General features: G+C 36.3%; 1 protein-coding gene across 4 annotated transcripts in view; it reads left to right on the top strand.

Moving 5' to 3' along the window:
- Positions 1–23,085, top strand: part of LOC124171922 (cAMP-dependent protein kinase catalytic subunit 1) — a 349,628-nt gene that overhangs the window by 315,838 nt on the left and 10,705 nt on the right. For 2 of the 4 annotated variants that reach the window (XM_046551346.1, XM_046551348.1), the window contains 6 exons: positions 733–815; positions 954–1,080; positions 3,012–3,107; positions 5,006–5,128; positions 8,723–8,887; positions 15,320–19,964. In XM_046551346.1, coding sequence (XP_046407302.1) covers positions 733–815; positions 954–1,080; positions 3,012–3,107; positions 5,006–5,128; positions 8,723–8,887; positions 15,320–15,451 — 726 coding nt within the window. In that variant the 3' untranslated portion in view covers positions 15,452–19,964. Of the gene's footprint in view, positions 1–732; positions 816–953; positions 1,081–3,011; positions 3,108–5,005; positions 5,129–8,722; positions 8,888–15,319; positions 19,965–23,085 lie in introns of those variants that run through there. The other 2 variants (XM_046551347.1, XM_046551349.1) reach the window with 1 other exon arrangement.

Below are 23,085 nucleotides of genomic sequence, written 5' to 3'. Positions count from 1 at the left end.
TATGCATTTTCGGGTGAAACACAAGTTGGTATGCGATGAGAAAGTGACAAAATTCGGGTGAAACGTGCATGAGGAAAATTTGAATGAAGTCGATGGCAGTGGGGTAGCCAGGAATTTCGTTAGGGGGGGCCTAAAACCAGGGGGGAAAATAACAGGGTACAAAGTAGAGGGTTTAAAACTAATTTTAACATCCTTCATAATCGAAAAATCTTCATTTTTCGAAGAAATCTATTGTAAATTCATGATTTTTCAATATTTTGTTTTTTCTTTGAAGGAAGGTAATTGTGTTTTTATATTTTGAGGGGTCTGGACCCCCCAGACTTTCCCCTCTTGCTATGCCACTGGTCAGTGGTTTATCCGAAGATTTTTCCTATTTTCATTTCCAAACCCAAGCGTAACAGTTTAGGTCCTCAGCATTTAAAGATGATTTTCAAAACAACTTGAAAACCTATAAAGATGATTTTTAATTTATAAAAATATTAAAATGTGTATGAAAATCTAAAAAGCATTTCTTTGATAGTATGTACCCTGAATAAACTTGAATAATTACTTCGTTTAATAGAAGGGATTTGAATATGCACATGGATCCGAAAATATCCGATCCGAAAGATCCGGCTCCAAAAATTAAGGATCCGATCCGAATCCGAAAAAAATCCTAGTTCCATCCATCCCTAATCTTATGCTGTTCTGTGTATCCTAATAAATGCTAATTTAAAAATGTCCTTATTTCAGGACAATTCTAACCTGTATATGGTGCTAGAGTATGTTCCAGGTGGTGAGATGTTTTCACATCTTAGAAAAGTTGGCAGGTTCAGGTAAATTATGCATTTGCATTTTAACCTTAAAGTAAATTAAAAATCCATCATGAATCATTCAATGTTTCCGCCACTGTTTCCGAGGGGGGGGGGGGGTGCCTTTTCTCTTGATTCTAAATTTTATGTTTTTCATTTCAGTGAACCACACTCCAGGTTTTATGCAGCACAAATTGTACTTGCCTTTGAGTACCTTCACTTTCTAGATCTCATATATAGAGACCTCAAACCTGAAAATTTATTGATAGATAGCCAAGGCTATTTGAAGGTGAGTGCACTTCTTTGATTTGTAATTTGGATCACTGTAGCGAGTAATGTGTCAAAAGTCTACCTCGGGCATATTGATGGCGATAAATGAGTTAGCATTTGATAACTTTGCTATAGTCCTGATTTGACTGCATACTGACAATGGTGTTAAATTATTCCCCCACATCATGTATCCTTAGTTATTCCTGTTAATCCTTAGGAATCAGAACCCTTCCTTTATGCTAGTGACTCAGGAAAAGGCCTATTTTTGGGATATTTGGACTTAACATAGAACTGCAGGGGGTCGTAATAAGAAAGTGCTTCTGATTCTATTCAGATTCTGGGCTCTAGTGCCTCTCCTCATCTCCCGGAGAAAATCAAAAGATGCTAATGGTTCAGAAAGGCCATTACCATTTGTTTGCCAAGTTTATTAGTCCATTACAGTAAACTCTAATTATTACGCAGTTCACAGGACCGAAAAACCAGAGGGTCATAATAACGAATTTAGTAAGAGCATTTCTTTTAGGAATCATAGCGAAAAAACACACCTTGCCAAAATTCTTTGTCTCTTCAATCTCTGGTACTTATAGTTGCACTGCGGTATAGCTTCAGAGTCATGGGTATGATGCATAAGTGATTACATTATGCACAAATACAGTAAGTCCTCGACATACAAACAAGATGTCTTCCGAGACCTTGTTCGTAAGTTTATAAGCTTATGCAATGCAATCGAAAAGTATTGTTATCCTTCAGAATGCAACACTGCATTACAATTTTTCATTCACTCGCGATTGTGACGAACTGATCTCGCTGTAAGTGCGACACGGCTGGAGCAGAGAAAAATTCGCTGGCCACACGAAGGAAGAATGGGTGAAATGCCGAACAGCTCCTCACTTCTCAATGGATTCAATGATACTTTGTTCAGACTGTGCCCAAAGTGTGAGTTCCTCCACACCACACCGCGTCGCATCGGCCAACTCCATTGGCACCAAATTTGAAATTTCAGGTGCACTTGGAAGTTTTCGAATATTCATATCTCTGAAAGGCGAGTGTTAGTCAGAAGGAGACTTATCGTACAGCCAATTTACGGTTGGTAATGAGTGGGTCACCATGATTCCACAGGAATGAAGATTATAATATGATGTTGCGTATGAAAGATTGGAAGTATCCCCTATTGAAGAAAGAACCATAATTGATGCTCTTGGGCACAGTGCACGAGGAGAACTTAAATGTAGTGCAGTGATTATGAGGTAGAGTAGTGTTTATCCACCTAAATGCTGTTGCTTATCCATGGAACTTTGTAATAATGTTCGTTTTGTAACTACTCGGATTGAGTTTCGTCATATCAAAAATCTGGTAATGATATTTCTTTAACAATAGATTGGATTAGCATTTTTGTCAGGACCATCGCTTTGCGTCATAAAAATGAGAACTTCGTAATAAAGTTGTTCATGTTAACAAGAGTCTACTGTATGAATAGATGATGCAGAAGTTGGTAAATATTCTTTAAGTTGTTAAGGAAACACACCTTACATATTACTGACCATTTTAACATGTAATGTATTGAAAAGTGTCCATATATCTTCTTGGATTTCTAAAGGACCGTGAAAGAATACAGTGGGATTAATTTGCATTTTTTAAAAGAATGCTTGAACTGTCCACCCAGCTTCTGTGGAATTCCTTCATAATAAAGGCCATCATTATGCTTCGAGAGTCTATTGATTTCTGGTGCTGGGACATGGGGTTACAGTGTAGTCTTTTGGACATAATCTCTGAATTAGAATTATATTTGTGCAAAATTATTTCAACCAAACGTAAGCCTAATTTTAGCATTGTGTATAGGTCTCTTTTTTAGTGCGTAAGTGGAATGCTCGTATTCTTTGCACTAATGTATGCCAATTTTTCTTTATGAATAATATTGATCTTTACTGTTTTGATTCATGTATGCAACAGGTTACAGATTTTGGTTTTGCGAAGAGAGTAAAGGGGAGGACATGGACCCTATGTGGAACACCTGAGTACCTTGCCCCTGAAATTATCCTAAGCAAGGTACAGTATGTGTTTAGAAATTAGCCAAGAGATGTGATGTGGGTAATAGTGTATCAAGTCAAAATTTAGTTTATATCTTGACATTCAGCATTGGCAGGGACGGATCTAGGATTTCTTTCTGGGGGGGCACAAGCAAGGCCATATCCAGAATTTTTTTCTAGATAAACTCAAGGATACCTCGTAAACACAAGGGGGGCACAAGGATACCTCGTAATACAAAACGAGCGCATTGATAATAATTAAAAATCTTGCATATTGTTTAAGGGTCTGGGGGGGGCACGTACTCCCCTGCCCCCCTCCCCTAGATCCGCCTATGAGCATTGGCTGTGGTTTTGAATCTAGCTGTAAGTTTGACTGGCTTTGCTCGGTTTCTGATCATAAAATCTACCACCCCTATTATTAATGTGGAACAAACTAATTTGGAGATGATTATTGCTGTAATTTTCTGTGCATTAATGTTGTGTGGTGCCTGCCTAAAATTTTAAAATACCATTACTATTTTGAGGCTTATGCTGTTTGTGCTTGATGTGTCATTAAAAAGGGGGTATCCATGTATAAATACTTCTTTATTAAACAAATATTTATATAATTTTTCACAAGATTTCTATTGTCACCTTCAAAGTACTCTTCATCAGATACCGTTAGTCAAGTTTTTTACACTCTTGTTTGATGCACCTCTGGAACTCTTAAAATTTCATATCTTCCGGTGCCTTTTGCAAAGCTGTTTTTACCACCTCCAAATCGTCAAAATGTTCTTATTTTAGAGTGGTCTTCATCCTCCTGAACAGGAAAAAGTTACATGAGGCTAGGTCTGGCAAATACTGAGGCTCATGAATAACAGACTGATGCCGAGAAGGCAAATAGCAGTTAACTTGTAAGGCTGTGTGTGCAGAGGCATTGCCGTGATGAAGGAGCCAAAATTCCTCCTCCAAAAATGTTCTTGCAAATGTGTGAACACATCAATATAATGGTGCTGACAGTCTGGACATGAGGCACTATTTCTCAGTGCATAATTCTTTGAGCATGCTGTATGCTTGGTTTCGAGATTATACCCATGGCACCAACTCTCGTCTCCAGTAATGACTGTTCTTGAAAATGTTGCATCACTTTTAATCTCTTTTTCAAGTCCTGCATCTTTTTCAATCAAATGTTCTTCTAATCCTATCTGAGAAGGCAAGGAACATATTTTGTGGTCTCTCATCTCATTTGCAAATCCTCAGTCAAATTCTACTGGCTTGATCTCACACCAGTCTATTTGGAAATTTTGTCCATCATGAAAACACAATTCTCGTTAATTTTTGGTGAATTTCACAATGCATTCTTCATTTTGCATTATCAAGGGTGCTCAGAACACAGATGGTCTTCAATACTCATCTTGCTTTGTCTAAAGCTCCCAAACCTCTCAACAACTTGTATGCAACTCATAAAACCGTCCTTAAAACTTATTTTAACATTTGGTGAGCTTCTGATCCTAATTTTTCAAGCTGGAAACAACATTTCAAATATACCCTTTGCTCTTTTAAACCTGCTATGACAAATGTTGGTGAAACATGAAATAATAAGAGAAGCACAACAATACATAATAATGTTGATTAACTAAGTGACACTGTTGGGGCAGTTAGTATTTTACATGTGAATTATTACATTTTTTATCCCCTGGAATAAGATGGGGCACTTAATTTCATTTATCTGTCTCCTCAAAGCATGATTTGTCTCCTAGTATTTGTGCTACTACGTGTACCTAAATTCATAAAACCCAGAGGTGTAAAATCCTTCCTGAATTCCTATTCATTCTCTTATCAATTTAGGGGTGATTTTATGTACATGTAATTCATTTAAAAAATTTTGCATTTACTTCTGCTTGCAATTAATTTTATGATTCTTTTCTGTTTTTTCAGGGTTACAATAAAGCAGTTGATTGGTGGGCACTTGGTGTCTTGGTGTATGAAATGGCTGCCGGTTACCCTCCATTTTTTGCAGATCAGCCTATACAAATTTATGAAAAAATAGTTTCAGGAAGGGTAATTGAAAATTTTTTTGATGACTTTTAGAATACATACGGCCGTATTCATAGATTTCCGCTAAAACACGCTAGTAGGGCGACTAACTTAGTCGGCTACTAAGACCTTTTAGTCGCCTACTAAGATATGGTATTCATGGATTGTATTACGTGAGCTAATAAGAGCTACTAACTTAGTATGCTACTAGCCAGCTCGGCAGCCGATACTCGGTAGCGATTTGGGTTCAACCCGCTAGGCTACGCTTGACAACACTGCATCTGACTCCTCCGCGGCGCGGAAAATTCGTAACATTATCAAACAAAAGAAATTGATTCAGCAAAATGCATTGCAATTTTTACTTCATAATGGATAATTCGATGTGATATCGCATCTCAGACATATTTTTTGATTGCTGTACACAAAAATTATGCAATACCTTTGGGAAAGGGTAGATTTATGAGTAATATCGAAGCATTTATATGTTTGAGATGCAGTTATTGCTTTACAAACGGCCGTATATTTATTGATCATATACATTGCGTATTGTTTGCACTTCTGATATTTGTTTCTATTAGTGTATGCGTGATTAGTATGGAAAAACATAACTAGCAACGTCAGTACTATACATATATGTATTCGGAAAGCAGAAATACACCTCAATGTCGGAGTTGAAACGAAAACTTTTGCAATGCAGAAATGAATCGTTAAGAAAACAACGTTGAGATAAATGTGTGAATGATACACATTTATTACGTTACAAACACCTACGTGCGAGCAATTAGTAACATATGTTTGCAACTCCTAAAATGTTAGTCAAGGAAACAACAATCTGCTTCGCTACATTTAAATATTTCAAATATTGACAGCGTGCGGAAATATACGGCACATAGTTTACTAGAGGTGGTTAATGTAAAAAACAAAGCATAATTAACGTAACTTGTTTTACTTATTTATTGCTGATCATATCACAAATAGCACTACAACACACACAACATTTCACATCACATTTCACGAGCTGTCTTTATGACACTTATAATCCGTACATTCTGAATCAACTGGTTCAATGAAAAGCTTGACTCACACTTAATTTAAAACACTATAACGTAACTCTAGTAAACAATGATAATCAGTTTTCCAATCACTCTGCACATACCAAAAGAATTTGCACTCGTTGACGTTCAAAAGAATTCTTCACATCTCACTTCCCACTCATCACTAATGATTTAGAATCAGTTGATGTTATTTAAAATTACCATTACGTAGACAATGAAATAAATAGGCTGAAACAAATTTTTAAACCAGAAATTGTAATATCAACAAACTTCCAATCTCACTCTCCACTATCACTCGTACCGTAACCAAAACAAAAACAACAGCGCAACGAAATACGCGAAATGTAAACACTGCCGAAAGCTCACGATAAAGTGACTAGAATAAGTAATATTATCAAACACAAATTATAAGCGTACAAACGAATGAAAATTTATAAGCGTTTGCTGTATCCCTAAAGAACAACTGCTTCAAATATGAAACATATCCCCTTCGCAACAGCTAGTAGATACCTTTGATCGAAATGGTTAAACCAGTATGAAATAAATAAATAATTTTGTCGAAGCTCATACACTCACAAATCACTTCACTTGTCGCTTCACTCTTTACTTCATCGTCTATATGCAATCAATTCACTTAGGGGCGCATTGAATGTACAAATTGTGTTCACTTACACTAGAGGTACAAGCTCACTGCAAGTCGTAGCTTCCTCGCAGCTACGAAAAACTTTCAATTCCTGCCAACAATTACACTATATACGTTGCCTGCCTTACTTGAAGAATGGATTCTCGTATTCCATTTTGGCACAAATGCATAAAAACTCTATAACAGTATACAAATAAAACCGGAGTTCGATCATCCACAACGGTCCGCCATATTTAGTAGCTCCCTTAAACAAGGCCGGAGGGCGACTAAGAACCGGCTACTAAGATAGTAGCATACTAAGCTTAGTAGCCCTTACTAACGATCTATGAATACCATTTTGCTAGTATGCTACTACTTAGAACGCTACTTGGGCGTTAGTAGCTTACTAAGGAAACTATGAATACGGCCGATAGATTTTATATTTTGGAAATAAATACTATGAAATATTTCATGTAATGTTAGAATCCTGAGGTACTGAGAAACCTGTATTTGAGCTTTTCTATTGGTAGTCTAGATCCTACATGCATGTATGATGTACAAAAATGATTATATTCTTGGGTTCAGTGTCATTATTGTCCTAGTACCTTTCAATTTGTCAGTAATCATGTTTACTGTGGGGGTTCATCACCATGGGTTTTAGGTTCATTCAGCAATTTCATTGTCAATTGTGATAAAGTGAATACAATGAACTAATCCATATTTTTCATTAATTTTTGATCTATCTCTTACTGCTTAAGCTATTTTCTGTAAAACGTTGATAACCTCAAACCTTGCACTAATAAGTTGATTAAGTCGTTGATTCTTGTTGAGCTGTTCTCCACCTCTCAAGTACTCCTTGGCCTCATGCCGTCTGTTGTTGGCCATATGTAGTTCTCTCAGAACAAGTGAATGAGCCAAAACTAATGATGTCATCAACTCTTGAAAAGTGGGTGTCAACTTTCACATAGTTTTATTGTGAAATAATGAGATAATGGCACAGTGAGGAAGATTTTTTTCATTGTAACATATCTTTCCCTTCCATCTATTAATGAACTTCAAGTCTGAGTGAGTGACACCATTCTGTTTATGGTATTTTATGTAAAGGTATACCTTTGCACTGATTGAGAAATGTTTCTTAATTAATGCTCTACTTTGAAATGTACAGAAATGAAGGAAAAAAATGTTTATCGCTTGTGCATGTTCATAGTTGGGTTAATCACTCTAGCAAGTTGCTGTTCTAAATTGTGACAGTCCTGCGGAGAAAATTACAGTCTCTAAGGTCTGCCTCATGGAAATAGGTTTTGATACAATGAAAGTTTCAGTCAAATTATTATTATGATTTGTTTTTATTGCTGGTTTTCCCAGAACACAGCTTAAATGAAAGCATTTCAGGCTCCCAGCTAGGTTTTGGGATCCATGTATTCTAAGGGAGATGTGGGCCCTTAGACCAATTGTGAGCCTGAAAACAAAAGAAGTTCTAAGTTGAGCAAGTGTTTCCATCTTAAGATTTTTACTTTCACACTTTATTGCGTGTACTGACATATCTCTCAATCATGATGTCAGATGATTGAGTCTGAAAAATCTGATGAAAAATTTCATCTTCTAATGAACTACATGATAGTGTTTGAATTCTTAAAAGGCGGCATACTATCAAATGATCTGCTTCGAATTACATGTATCATTAATGCCATAAGGCATTGCCTTCCTGTTCCTACAAAGCAAAGAACTAGAAATGTTGCAAATAAAGGTCCAGTTAATGGTGCCTCATTGACCTACATATAAATTAATTAGGTTTTGTTAGTTTTGTTTGTCATGCTATCGAATTTTGGTCTTGCTAATGTGTACACATACAAGATGAACTGCTTAGATATATTTTGGAATTTATTTGTCAGTGTAAATTATGATACTAGTGTGGACTAATACTGTTTTGTTGCTGTGCAGGTTCGCTTTCCATCCCACTTCAGCTCAGACCTCAAAGATTTACTGCGAAATCTTTTGCAAGTTGATCTTACTAAACGCTATGGAAATCTGAGGAATGCTGTCAATGATATCAAGACACACAAGTGGTTTCAGACAACTGATTGGATATCTGTTTTTGAAAAGAAGGTATGTCTTTTATTCTTGCCTTACATAAAAAATACTTATTGCTTTCATTGTAGCCTCCGTAATAATAAAATATTTGTTTTGCACCTTTTGTTGGATGACTTAATCATAGTTTTATGGAATGGTTAACATCTTAGTAGATATTAAATAGAATTGCTTGAAAGTGTGTAATTGCTTTTTAAATTTTCTTTTTATAATTTTTTAAAAGTATTATGATAGTATGATTGCCATCACTGATATTTGGTTTAGATCTTGGGAAATTCTTGTACACATAGAAGTCACGTGTGGTAGCCAAGAGAGAGAAATTCAATTTACAGTAGAGGGCCGATTATCTGACATTTGACTGACCAAACTTTTAAGAATCCTTCTATCAGGTCTCAAAAAGTACCCTTCTGTTCTTCTTAGTTATCACCCCAGGTACACAAGTATTTGCTTAGTGTCAACAGCTGATGCATGCCAAACTGAGACGTGGTTTGGAGATTGAGACTCACCTCTCAAAATTCCACCTGCAATTGGTTTTATATTCATTGTACTTTATAGACAGGTATTATTATCATTTATATTACTAGGGAATATATAAAAAAATAAGTGGGTCAGAAACAAAATCAAATGAAAGAATGATCATTTCAATGCACGAATCACCAAAGTTGCAAATATAGCTGGTGAAAAAGCCAAAACTACTGGGAAAGCGATCAGAAAAGAATTATTAATGTTGTTGATAATCTGTTGTGGCTTCCCCCTTACTATCGCAGGTAATCGGCACTCTACTCTATAAATTGTTGGTTTGGAAATTTTGCATTTGAGCGGGCATGAAGTAAAATGTACTTCAAGGTATTCAAATTGGCTTTAATAGCTTAGTAGTAGTATCAGGAGTGGAAGGTAATAATTTTCAAAGAGATGTAGTAGTTAAGAGCTTTTTTTAGCTAACATGAAATCAAGTGACCTCCATCTGAGAAATATTAAAAAGTAATTTCCCTGTGTGGATCACACATACACACTTTTTTTTAATCATGGATGAGTATTGTGAAGGCTTGCCAAAATTTCACTTTATTGTTGACCTAGGTAGGCTGACCTATGCCATCAGCACCATGTATATGGGGAAGGAGAAACAGGGGAAGGTATCTGGGTATCAAGTTAATTACTAGTATTCAGTATTATTACGTTATTGTCTGATAGATAGCATAGATAGAGCAAGCTTTTCAAATGGTGAAATTGGTCACATAGTTACGTCATGTGAAGAGTAGCATTTACTCGATTCTTTTTAGGGAGAGGTACTCTAAATCCAGACATGAGAACTAATATACTTAGATTTTATCAGCTACGCAGTGAAACCTGGCATTTGATCAAATTTCATTGTATTTGTGAAGGTTATTCTAAAAAGATTCTGTGAAAATATTCTCCTGACAGACAGAGACGGAACATCCTAATTGTCCCATGCATATGTCACATTGATTGCTATTTTTTTAATGTTTTGAAATTGACAAAATTGAGCCTTAAAAAATTTGATAGTTCCTCCCATGCCTCATTATAATCAAGATCATCATCATCATCATCAGTCATCGATCCTAAGGTTGCTTTGATGCATATCTCCTCTCGATTCTCCTATTGGCTAGTCTTTTAACACCTTCGTAATTCTTTTGCTTTGCATTCTTCATCACCATCTCCTCCTTAATGAAGACAATGCAGTAGTAATGGTCTCATGAGCAAAGGAGTGGATAGGCATTCCATGAAAGGGAATGTAATAAATTCTCCTCTTGAGAGCAGTCTTTCTTTGTGCACACCATCTTGTAACACCTCAACATTTGATCAAACTCTTGCTTCCTGATGTGGGGTGCCTGGGGACTAACACACCAAGCTCTGTGGTCTGATGAAGCAGTACAGCTCCTCCCGGGCTGTCCTCAAGCTTTGCAAAGTTGGCTCATTAATTTTGAATTAATTCTTTTGACATAGGCTTTTTTGTGAGAATGAAATGGTGTAGAAAATATTATAAAGGCTAGTAAACCAGAATGAAAAAATCTGTTAAAGAAAAAAAAGGAACTATGTGGAAACTTCTGACTCACGTGAAGGTTCACATTTAGTTACACTAATGGTGTTCAAGTTCTTCAAATCGAATATGAAAGGAGCATTTGTTTGTTTTAACTCTTAGAAGATATATTTTTTACAATATGTTTGCAAATTTATTTGATTGCCCCCGAGTTTTTGTGCTAATCTTGCCACATGTATATCAAACTTGCAATGGACTTTATACTTTAAATTGCCGGTACAATCATTCTTTCTTAGTTGAGTATCATGTTTTAGTCAGATTGCTGTAGTTGCTGACAGAGTTTACAAATTGCTGGTGACATCCTTCAGTAGTAAATTAATATGAACTTCTTTGTTGTAATTATATTGTTACATCATAGATTTCATTCTAAAGATAATGGATCCAAGAGTATTTTTACAAAATAATATGTGGAAATGCAGGATAGCAATAGTTGTGGGGATGTTTTTATTACAATTACAGTGGAACTTGGTTAGTACGTTCCTCCTTAGTACGTTTTCCTCCTTAGTACGCCGATTTCTCTCGGTCCTGGTACCATCCAAACAAAATACAGGTAGAAGTATTTGGCTAGTACGTTTGAAAAAGTTGTGCTTTCCTGGTTAGTACGCTCAATTGCTTGCCATGATGCAACCCGCACTTTGTTCTCTACTATCGTCTTAAGGGTTGTAAAACTCCAAATTCATGATTTAATTTATTATTATTAGCCATTGACATTCTTGCATTCATTCCACATCTCTTTCTTCGACCATAATTTATCCAAACGCATTTCTCAATTCTTATGACGCGACGAACAATAAAATGCGGCCATTTATCAGGAATGTCTGACTTACTAAACTGCAGCCAATGAGAAGCCCCGATTTTCCCCACCCCGAGCTGCTCACCTTCTATCATCTATTGCCTGTGTAGTGCCCACTGCGCACAAATTTCGCGAGTTGGCAATTGTTGCTATTGCACGAGTTATCATGAAGAAGAAATAAGTCTTATCCAATTCCCACTTTATCTAAAGCAGTACTGCACGTATTCCATTAGCTCGACGTCAAGGCTATGGAGTATGTGCGTATTTACTTGACTACTGCTGCGGGAGCAGACGATGCTCTGGATCTTAACGCAAAGCTTAGCTTAAAAATACTTGATCTCGGCACGAAAGCAGACGACATTAGACAAATTTTTTAAAGTAAATTTCAACTGTATAATATAAAATCTTTTTGTAATTACAGTAGACTCCCGATTATCCGGCTGTGGTTTATCCGGGTTGCGGATTATCCGTGCTTGATTTTCACTCTCGCTCAATTTTTTCCGCGATCTTTGTTTTTTAAAAATCCTACGCAAAATCACCAAAATTACTGCATCAATGCTAGGACATACGGGGCTTATCACTTCCGTTAGAATCCCCTTCGTGAAACGGAAGAGATCGCGCTCTAGTTGCATTCACGGGAGCACCGTGTTTCTGTTTTCCAAGCCTTGCAGTGCGCGACCGCGCTCCTTGATCACGGATACAAGTCCCGTAGCAGTTTCAACCCGGGCAACTTGTGCGAGACGCGAGTACGTGGCGTAGTGCCTGACAGTGTAGTTTGCGACGTGAAGCAGTGGTTTTGAAGCATTCGTGCAAACCTTTTTCCTGTATCCGTTATCACACAGCCACGGATGTGTGGTTTTCGAAACCAGGCCATACACAAAGCATTAATAATACGAGTACATCCACGCTATCGTCGCTAAAAAAAGATCGCGAACTGGCGAAGAAAGCTCTCAAGGAGTCCTGGAAGCACTCTAAAGCAACACAATAACTGCATAAATAATAATATATTGTTTGTTTTAAGTAAATTATGAACATTAAAAGACATTTAACTGAAAGTTTGGATTATCCGTGTTTTCCGATTATTCGTGCCATCTCTCCCCATCATTACCCCGGATAATCGGGAGTGTACTGTACGTCGTAATCTAATAATCTTGCGTGTTATTAATCGATACATCGATCAATATAACAATCTATATGGTGTCATTCCAGAAGCGAATGTGTACGGCTGTTGCCTTAAATTTTAGGTTAATGTAATTTTGTCCAATTTTTATGATATTTAAAAACAACCAGTTGTCATACTCAGGGTTGTTGCTATATTCTCCGAGTACGCTTTGAGAAAGAAGAAATGACTTAGCTTTACTTGTCCTCTTTCTATCAATATATATAGGATAAATCACGGGAGATAGACGCCGTTTTCATGTAATTGTCTTCGGGAAATGTATGAAACATTGTGATTTTTATTCACATGGTATTGTTTTTCAATGTAGCGCTCATTTTCTTGATTTTATAGGTGAAAAGAGTTCAGGAAGGCGATCCTACGAGAACTACCATTGGTAATTGTAATTATGATGACTTTTCCGCGGATTACAATTATTCCGACTGCCATTATTTTCTTTCCTCGTTAGCACGTTTTCCTGGATAGTACGTTCATTTTTTGTGGTCCCTTCAGAAACGTACTAAACAAGTTCTACTGTAAATGAGTTAATAAAGGGTAAAGTATGGAATTCACAGACTGATGCGTAGCTTATGTATGGCTGTCTTTATGAAATGACCCTGGGATGATGGAATTCATGCCACATTAAATTGATTTGTTGCCTACGGCAGGGGGTCAGTGGCTGGGGTGATGCTAACATGGTGGGGTGGTAATACTTACGACTAATATTTCCATATAATGTGGCGGGCATTTGTCATGAATGAAATTTTGGAATGAAAGTTAGGCTAACTGGCATACCCCTTTGAGTATGATGCAGCATCACCAACACAGCAGAAAGTCACGTATGGAAGACAAGTCTCAGCCGACAGATATTTTCAATTTTCAGAATTTCTGGTTGAAAAATTGTCTATTTTTCATTGAAGATACTGCTGATCTTAAAATGTATCCCTGTAGACCATAATGCTATAAACTAAGCATATTAAACTGCAGTGAAGTCCATTGCATATAACTGTTGATAAATACCTCCTGTTTCATAAAATCACTGCTGTTTCAGAACTTAAACTGCAGTAGCCATTTTTTATTAACAGTATTTCCAGGACTATTTTTACCACTCCTTAAGTTCCGTAAACATAGTACTTCAATCACATCTTGTAAATTGCCGTCTAATTGCCTTTCCTACTCTAGTTACATTGCTACAAAAGTATTTTACCACATGAATAAATTGAATTGTAACAACCAATCCAAACTTTTAGAAAAGAAGGCAAAAATCTTTGTTTTGATGCTGGTGACAAAATCAGTTGATCACGTCCTCTTTGCTGTTATTTATATCTTGACAGTGATGTTCAGGTAGCCTCGTTAGTCAGGTCACTTGCCCTTGTATGTGAGACCCCCATTACTCTTTCCCTGAAAATTTTGACAAAAAAGGGAGGACTAATGTGAAGTCAATAAGTACCTTGTATTCATTTTATTTATTGCTCTGAAGCTGAAAACTAAACATTGGACTCAATGATATTCAGAAGAATAATGACATGAGATAAGAGAGTTTACTCCTTATGGACTGAAAGCCAGAACTGCTTGAATAGTGAATGGTGATTTAAGGCTTAATGTCTTTTCGAGGCTTTTGAAGGCTTTATATCCACAGTGATAAGTGTGGAATAAATATGAAAGCTTTGACAGTTAACAGACAGTTGGAGCTTGAGCCCACTGCCTCATCATCAATCTTTTCCCATCTGGAATATTTTTCTCTAGATCAGGGTTTTCAGGCTGTATTGGAAGTCTGGTTTTTAAGATTTTGAGTGGAAAATGCTTTAAAGCTTGTCCAACGATGTTGTAATTTTGTTGCTAAGGACAACATTTGCCTTACACAATTAGTCAATGCCAATCATACAAATATGGCTTCTATCATCTTTTTGAATTATTAAGCTGTGTTAGTCATCGTGTTAAAAGTAAGCGATAGATGGAGGGTGAGTATTCGATAATTCCATTTGTTATTGTGGATAATGTCTTTCATTTTGTGTGGAACAGTCTTGTATGTAGTGGCATTACAGCAGTGGGTTATGGCATCATCTTTTGACATATGTTTTTGAAGTGCTAATTTGAATAACTTTCAAGTACATTTTATTGCTTTACGTGCTAACCTGTAGTGTCAGTGATGGCCTTTCACCAGCAGTTTGCCATCTTGAGAGCTAAATTTTGCTGTTTCTTGCAGTAGCCTTTAGAAACATCTCTGATAGTTAATTTTGCTCTTTGTCTTGTATTTTCAGTTGCAATTTCATCCAAAGTGCATTGTAAATCATTATTTTTGCCTCCAACCAACCATTAAATCTAACCAACGTGATTACTTGAATGCTCTTAATTCTATTTTTTGTGGACAGAAGCATTATAACATTGGGAATGGATTAGTTTCCTTCATTCTTCTATGCACTCACATTTCTTCTTGCATAGGTGGAGGCTCCATATCGCCCACAACTTCTTCATGATGGTGATACCACGCATTTTCTCCGATACAAAGAGAATAATAACATCTTTAATATCTCATCAACTGAATTGTTTGATAATGAATTTTCAGACTTCTGACATGTGCATGTTTACCCATCCCTGATAGTGCATATACTATTCAGTAATAACCCTGGCTGTTCAGTATGTAGCTTTAAAAGCTTGCTTATTAGTCATTTCTTCTCCTGTACAGGTAAGTATGATCAATGCTTGTGTGATATTTTTCATTATATTTTCTGGTGTATTTATTATTTTGCTGCACCTGAAAGACTTGTGTGTGTGTGCTGCCGTTACCCAATGGCTGTGTGAGATGCTGTAGTGAAAATCTGATCAGTGTTTGTTATTTAAATTTGATTGCAGTCAGCAGGGAACATTATTAGAGGGTGTGGACATTATTTTAAACAATGGATGGCAATACTCCTGAGAATTTCCATAATGTTTTAGTTCCTTTCACTGTCAAGAATTTGTGTGTTATTTTAGTAACTTAGCCTCTAAGACGTTCTGACTGTTCGATCACCACACAAATGAATTTTTAGATCTTTGTTGGAATGGCTCCATGGCCTAACTCTGTCAGTACAATCAAAACTCTTTATTATTCATGAAAGGTAACTACTTAAAAGATGAAGTAGTTACCTTTGGTGAATGCAGCACTAAAATATGTAGTGTGCTTGCCGTGAGATTTTAAAAATATATGTATCAGTCTCTGCAGTGACTTGCAGTTTCTAGCCCAAGGTATGAAATTTTAAAAATTCCTTGTAACAGAAAAGAGGTTCAGTCCATGGAGGATGAAAGTTAACGATTCTAATGGGGGGATAATTGGAACTTAATTTTTTTCCTTGCCGGGAGATCATATGAAGTATAGAGGTTTGACTGTATTTACTCTCTTAGAAATTATCATCTAACTCGCTAATGTTGGAATCAACATATATTTTATCATTAATTCATATCAGAGGTTGTAATTGTGAGTAGTTGATTCCTGCAGCTAACATGACACATAGCTGCCAATGTGGTACATATACGGCATTTGTTATCGGCAGAGCTCTTTGCAGCAATTTGAGATCTTATTTGGGTCCAAGCATTTATAGAAGAATGGCACTATTTGAAACTATTTATGCAGTTTTATCTGATAAATTTATTTTTCTACTTGTGATCACTTGACTTGTTTGTTTTGACATTCACCTGGCTCTAGCAATTCCAAGCTTTATGAATACCATTTTATTAGATTGTATTATTTTATAAATGGAACTCACTCCTATTATTCTCACATTTATGTGTAAATTTGCTTAGGAAAAATTTATTTTGATTATCTGGAAGTTGAATTATATCTTTTAAATGTTTATGAGGTAGTAAGATTTCCTGGAGTTGTAAGGAAATGAACTGAATAAACTTCATGAAGAATGTTGACGAAAGAGAATAAAGAAGAACTATGTTTTTCTGTTAAACCACGAGTAAAAATGGCTGTTCCAATGAATTCAATGTCTTCTAATTCCATTGTGAGTTATTACTGATAATTCTTGTATCTTAGATCCATAATGCAGATGTACCATATTTACTCGTAGAAGCCACTCACCTTTTTTCTGGAAATGCCGGTGAAAAAGGGGGTTGCGTGGCTTACACAAATCATCCAAATTTTAATGCAATCTGCGCACCATTTTCCCTCAAATTCCTATCATTTATTTCTCCACAGTTAGCATTGGTGAACATAGCTATGGGAATTGGTAAGAATAGCATATTAGTCAGCTTGTAAAGCATTTTAAGTAATTTGAAAGAAAAAAAATTGTCTTTCATCTTCTTTCATCATCAAAAGTCTTGGCTTCCAATGGTACTTGAAGAGAGGAGACATCATGCTACGAAGCACTTACTGTGTACGTATCATACTAAACATGACACATTGTAGGATTGATGTGTGTTCAAATTTTTTCTACATTGTATCTTGTTAGCTGCCTTAAAGGAAAATGGCATCTTGATTCTTTTCAATGTCGTAATCAGAGTTTGCTTTGGCATCTGTGGCAACATGTCTCACGGAATACGTAGCCATTTCAGCGTAAACATTAAAGCTGCATTGAAAACACAACAATATATCGTTACTTATTACTACACGCCCTTTTCTTTCCACGCTATTTGCTCCATGCACGAGGGGAGGTAATGAGTTGGAATCGCAGGCTAAACACGGCAGACATGTAATGTGAAATTTCGTCAAAAAAAAGTGTTACCATTAGGAGGGCCATAGAACAGTAACTACATTGCACGTTTCTGAAAATCCGAGTTATCCGGGTTTTCCATCTGCGTTTGTCAGTAGCGAGAACCTGGATTACTGCACTCACGTGAACATCGTCATGGAAACCTTCGCAAGAATTACATTTCTGACATTATTTAGCTTTAATAATCATAACTTAAATTTATCGATTCCCCAATGATACTGAATCACAAGTTCCTATGTTAGACCGCTCCCAAAAAGCACCAAGAAGTTTTTTTCCTCGCGAGCCAGCCCAAAAATGGGGCTGTGTAGGATAGACGAGGATGTGGCTTGCACGAGTCAATACGGTATTGAACTTCGAAATGGATTGAATCAGGTATTCTTGAATCCATATCTTGAGTTAGAATCTTAGTTGAATCTCGAATCACATTTTGAATTCTAATGATATAACGTGCCCCTCAATCTGAGATATTGTCCTAAATGTATTATTACCTTTTTCAGGATATATCAGGTATAATTTCAAACCCAAATATTTATTTTCTTTTTACACCAATGTGTGAAATTGGCTATGTGAAAAATCATTTGGCTCAGGTGTTATACAAGCCTGGATGTCGCAGTGGCTGCTCAGGTATGATACTAGCTACACCACCAAGCCTTGGCGAATACTCGGGGACCTAGGTTCAAACCTTGGCTAGGCCAAATGATATTTCAATGGTTAATTTCATCCATATTGTAAATATCGTTCCTCTTATACATGTGACTGCATACATTGTTACTTGTCACATACTTCACTTTTATTTACTTCTCCCTATTTTCCAAACATTGGCTGCTTCAAAAATATTCTCTGCTTTTTTGAAAATGTGGTTGATTGTCGTATTTGTTTCATAATATATTTATTGATAGAAGTTAGTTTACCTCACCTCTGAATGAAGAGCCTAAGCCTGAATTTTTATAATTCTACACCTGACAGAGGCTGATTGACCAGGCGCTCTACCTCAGGAATTAATCTTGTGGTTTCTTTGCTTAATTGATCACCAGGATTTATTTTTCCGTTTTTATCCTTGAACGTCTCCTATATTGTGGTGGCACAGTGTTTTTTTGTCTTTGGTATAGAATCACTTGGGCTAACTTTCCTTTCATGGTTGCCAATAAAGAAAGAGAATAGACATATTTATTATTTAATAAAACGCTTGAATTGCCTATGATTAGGATACTATGCCTAAAGATTAGGAGTATAAATGATTCACAGTAAAGTGGTATACTAACATTCGCGAACACATTTGTTGAACAAGATTATTTGATATTCCATGTATTGAATGCCAATACAAAGCAACCAAGTTACAAGTTTGTGGAGGTGGGGGTGAAGATTTAATAATTAGGACTGGGGCTTGTAAAAGTGCATAGGACTCACTTCAAAGAAGAAAGCAGACATTATTTTTGAGTAATCTTTCTTGTCCTCGGCTAGTGTATGGCGGTATTTGTTAGATATCTTTTTTCAGCTGTTCACTCAAGTGATACGTGATTCTCCACTTTGCATTAATGACTTATATAAACTTTTATATTGTCAATTAGATTTTTTCTGGAGAATTTATTCAATTTCACTAGATTTATTCTGAATTTTCATTGCTCTGCTAAATGTTAATGCAACAAGGTATTCGGTAATGCTTCAGGAATATTGAAGTTTCTTGCTCCAGGAAGTCAACAAATGCATCCGTACTTACAGTGGAAGTGTGACTCTATCACTCCTGAAAGATGAATACAGCTGATGCTTTCAGCTGTGATAAATGTTTCAGGGAGGCTGAACTATGGAGTTCAAGGATTTTCATTTACTGATGAGGGAGTGAGTAGCTAAGATTTTAATGGGTTCAAATTTGAGGTGAAACTCAATAGATTTGAGGATTCAAGTATTTGACTATCCCATCCCTAGCTGTTTTGTAAGCGAAGGCCAATAATTATGCTACTTGATGTGAATTATCTAATGCAGTGGTCAATATTTTTCTGTGAATTCAGTGATTGGAATTGCCATCTTACTCTGTGCCTTGTTTTGGCTTTATTTGGGCATTTGATTCTTTGTGAATGACTTGGTGTTTATGTTAAGATTGCATATGTATTATATGAATTCAGTTACCTTTCAATGTTTATATTTGCTGTCTCTGATGTTATAGTTAAGGAGAATAATTTTTCTGGAGCCATACACTTAGGCTTCACCTCATGGCTTGGCACATCACAGTATATTTTTTTGTATATTGTAATATTATTTATTTATTATCTGTAATAAGGGCTATAATACTTATTTAAGTGCCTGAGGGAAGCCAGTGCATGCTTTACAGAAATTGATCATGGAGGAATTGGAGTTATGAAAATAAAGAATGAAAGCAATGTGTCAACTTTTAATAATTGATTGGCTCACCAATTATTCATTAATTTAATACTTCCTTGTGTTTTTTATTAGGCTTGTAATTATTACTCATGGAGTGAAAATTACTGAATTTTATTATTCTATTATTGGAACCAATAATTTTTATGTTAGAAATATTTATCCACTCGCAGTTGAAAGGCAGTTGGTCTACAAAAGGTTTATGAAACTCAAAGTAAGAAATATGCTTACCATGTGAGTAATGAGCTTTATTCTAAAAATTTATTTAGGCCTCATAAGTAAATACAGACTTATCCAAGTTCAGGTGTATTAGATGGTGGCAGTATACATCATGTTAGTTTGCAAAATTTGAAATCCTCTCCCTGAATCATTCTTAACAAAATGTAAATCCCTCATTAAAATATACTCTCTGTTAAAATCTATGGACTCTATATGTCATTCTTCCCTCAATTCCAATAGAATAAAATAACCTTTCAAATAATGTCTTTGGCTCCCATTGGGAAATAATTCCTGCTTTTTTCCATATAATTGCAGAATCCTTTCCTGTCTCAATAATTTGGTGTTAATATTATGTCAGTGAAACGATGGTGATTCAAACATGCTGGTTACTCTATTATCTCAAGCTTTTTGGGGAATAGGTATTGCCCATTTACAAATGCTCAAGTTTTCTGGCAAAACTAAAGAAATCTGAGTACGAATTTTAACATTGTGTTCTTGCATTAAGAATTTTTTTGTTTGACTTTCTATGGGATAAGATATGGTTTTTGCCACTTCGAAAATATTAGCTCCTCTTAGAATGGAAATTTTTCAAGAACTCTTCAGTGAATGGTTATAATAGTCTATGTGAGTGAGAAAAGATTCCTAAAAATGCATATCCATTAATACACCTCTGTAATAATGGTAGTTGGATTATGAATTGTTGTTAAAGAATGCAATTTTTGTTATTGGAAGGGGCTAAATTTGAAAGTGCTGCTGGCATAGCTCATTTTTGACAAGTTATGGTATTATTTTTACCCTTGTTTTCAAGGTTCACTGTGTGTCAGAGAAACAAAAGGAAGGGATGAGATAAGGGGGGGGGGGGAACAGGAATCTGTGAGCATGGTCGTGATCAAAATTATATGAGAAAACCTGGGTAGTGAATTCCGTACCCAAGCAGCAGATGATATCCATTGGATGTCTAAATAATAGGGATGTTCAGATCAGATACCTTGGATCCAAATATCCACTGATTTTGCCCTTCATCGGATACTTCAGATCCAAATTTGCTGAAGAAATTTTAAATTAATGCTTCAGGAAAGAATTCTGATCCTCTCTTCCCATGCGTCATCGCACTACGATGCTTGTCCTACTTCTGAACCATTTTGTTTAAATCTCTCATAGAGGTTATGCAACAGAATTTCAGCCGTGGAAAATTTTTAAAGAAAAATACGATGGGCACATCTTGTCAGTGGTGCAGCAAGGGGGGGTTTTGGGGGATAAGACCCCCCCAAAACTCAGAGAAATTTAAAAATATAATCCCCTTTACTTAATTGGATAAATGTTACTTATAGAATTGTGTAAAGATTAATAAAATATCCCTCAGAAAGCTGTAAAACTCACCATTTTGAACCACTAGTCTTAAAAATTTTCTGGGGGAGGCCACCCGCACCTCCCGTATTCCATACCCCCTGGCCTTAATTCCTAGCTGGGCACCTGCATCGTGTGACTCTTCCCTAGAGATTGAACAGTCATCAGGGGAATCTCAGCATTGTAGGAAAATAACCATGTCATAAGTGACTACGTCATAGATTTCAGAAAACCAACCTTGGCCATCCATCAGCCTTCGACATTTTTTTTCATTTCCGAGAACTTACAGACCAAAAATCATTTGTCTTTGAAGGAAAATATCAAGTTACAAGAGAGCAATAGGAGCATGTTTCATCCCTACCCCGACTCACAAACTGTCCTTTTCCGACCTACCTGCTTCAATTCTCCATTTATGGAATATTAATGCTAGGTGAGTGACTTTCTGTGCACGAAGATGTCTCGATAGCTTCGGCAATTGGATGACATACACGAGATTGAAAAAGATATGAGACCAACACGATGCATTTCTGACAATATTATAGTTTTTTTCAAATCTTATTGATTGCCACTAAGTTTTCTAGTTACAACTAGACTTTACTAATATTCAACATTATTGAAACAGCACAAAGAAACAAGCGTAACATTAGTGCCCTCAAACATGTGGGGACGGACTGGAAACGCCAACTGCATATCAGTTGCAGTACGTCGCCTGGCTTCGCTGTGAAGGCAATAACAAAACAGCAAGATCTGGCATGTTTGTCCTTGACTCCCTCATTCGTAGTCTCTTAGCTTGAAAGGCAGAAGCATCGCGCTCCCTCCCCTCCACCTCACCTTTACGCACTTCTGCTACCCATCCCTTCATGTCTAGATAGGCGAGCGATCGTCTTGTACCATCCCCGCACCTCATTGCAAGTGAAGTCAATTTTGTTCTAAGCATTGTCAATTATGTTGCAGATTGTGCAGTTGCAATTTAATTTAATGATATATTGATAAAAATGTGTTTCATTATGGGGAAAAATTTTTATTTGGATAAGGAGAGCTCAACTTATGCCATGTGCGTGCACTGTGGCTTGAAACTATCACGAGGAAATGGAAAATTCACCTCACCACAACTGAGGCACTTGCAGGTGAAACACTAGTCAGCATGCGATGAGATGGTGACAAAATTTGGGGGAAACGTGCGTGGAAAATTTTAATAATGTCAAATAACTTGAAAGCTTTTAAAAATGATTTGTAATGAGTTTGAATGTGTCTGAAAATCCAAATAGCATTCCTTTGATTGCATGTAACCAGAAGAAATATGAATAATTACTTCGTGTTATAGCCGGCAATTAAAAATGCATTTTAATCCGAAAATATCCGAAGATGCAACACCTAAAATCAAGTAACCGATCCGGATCCAAAAAAAATCCTGGATCCGTCCATCCCTGCTAAATAAGGTGGATAAATCCAAAACAAGTTATTGCACGATGGATATTTGGACAAAACAACATAGATATCCTATTTGCAAGATCCATGGCAAGTTATAATAATAACGTTACATAGATATCCAAGTTGTAATGTCCGTGTTATAAA

This window comes from Ischnura elegans, chromosome X (genome assembly GCF_921293095.1).
Source record: "Ischnura elegans chromosome X, ioIscEleg1.1, whole genome shotgun sequence".
NCBI classification, from domain to species: Eukaryota; Metazoa; Arthropoda; class Insecta; order Odonata; family Coenagrionidae; genus Ischnura; species Ischnura elegans.
Note: the sequence above shows the minus strand (reverse complement) of the source record. Positions and strands in the feature narration are given on the sequence as shown.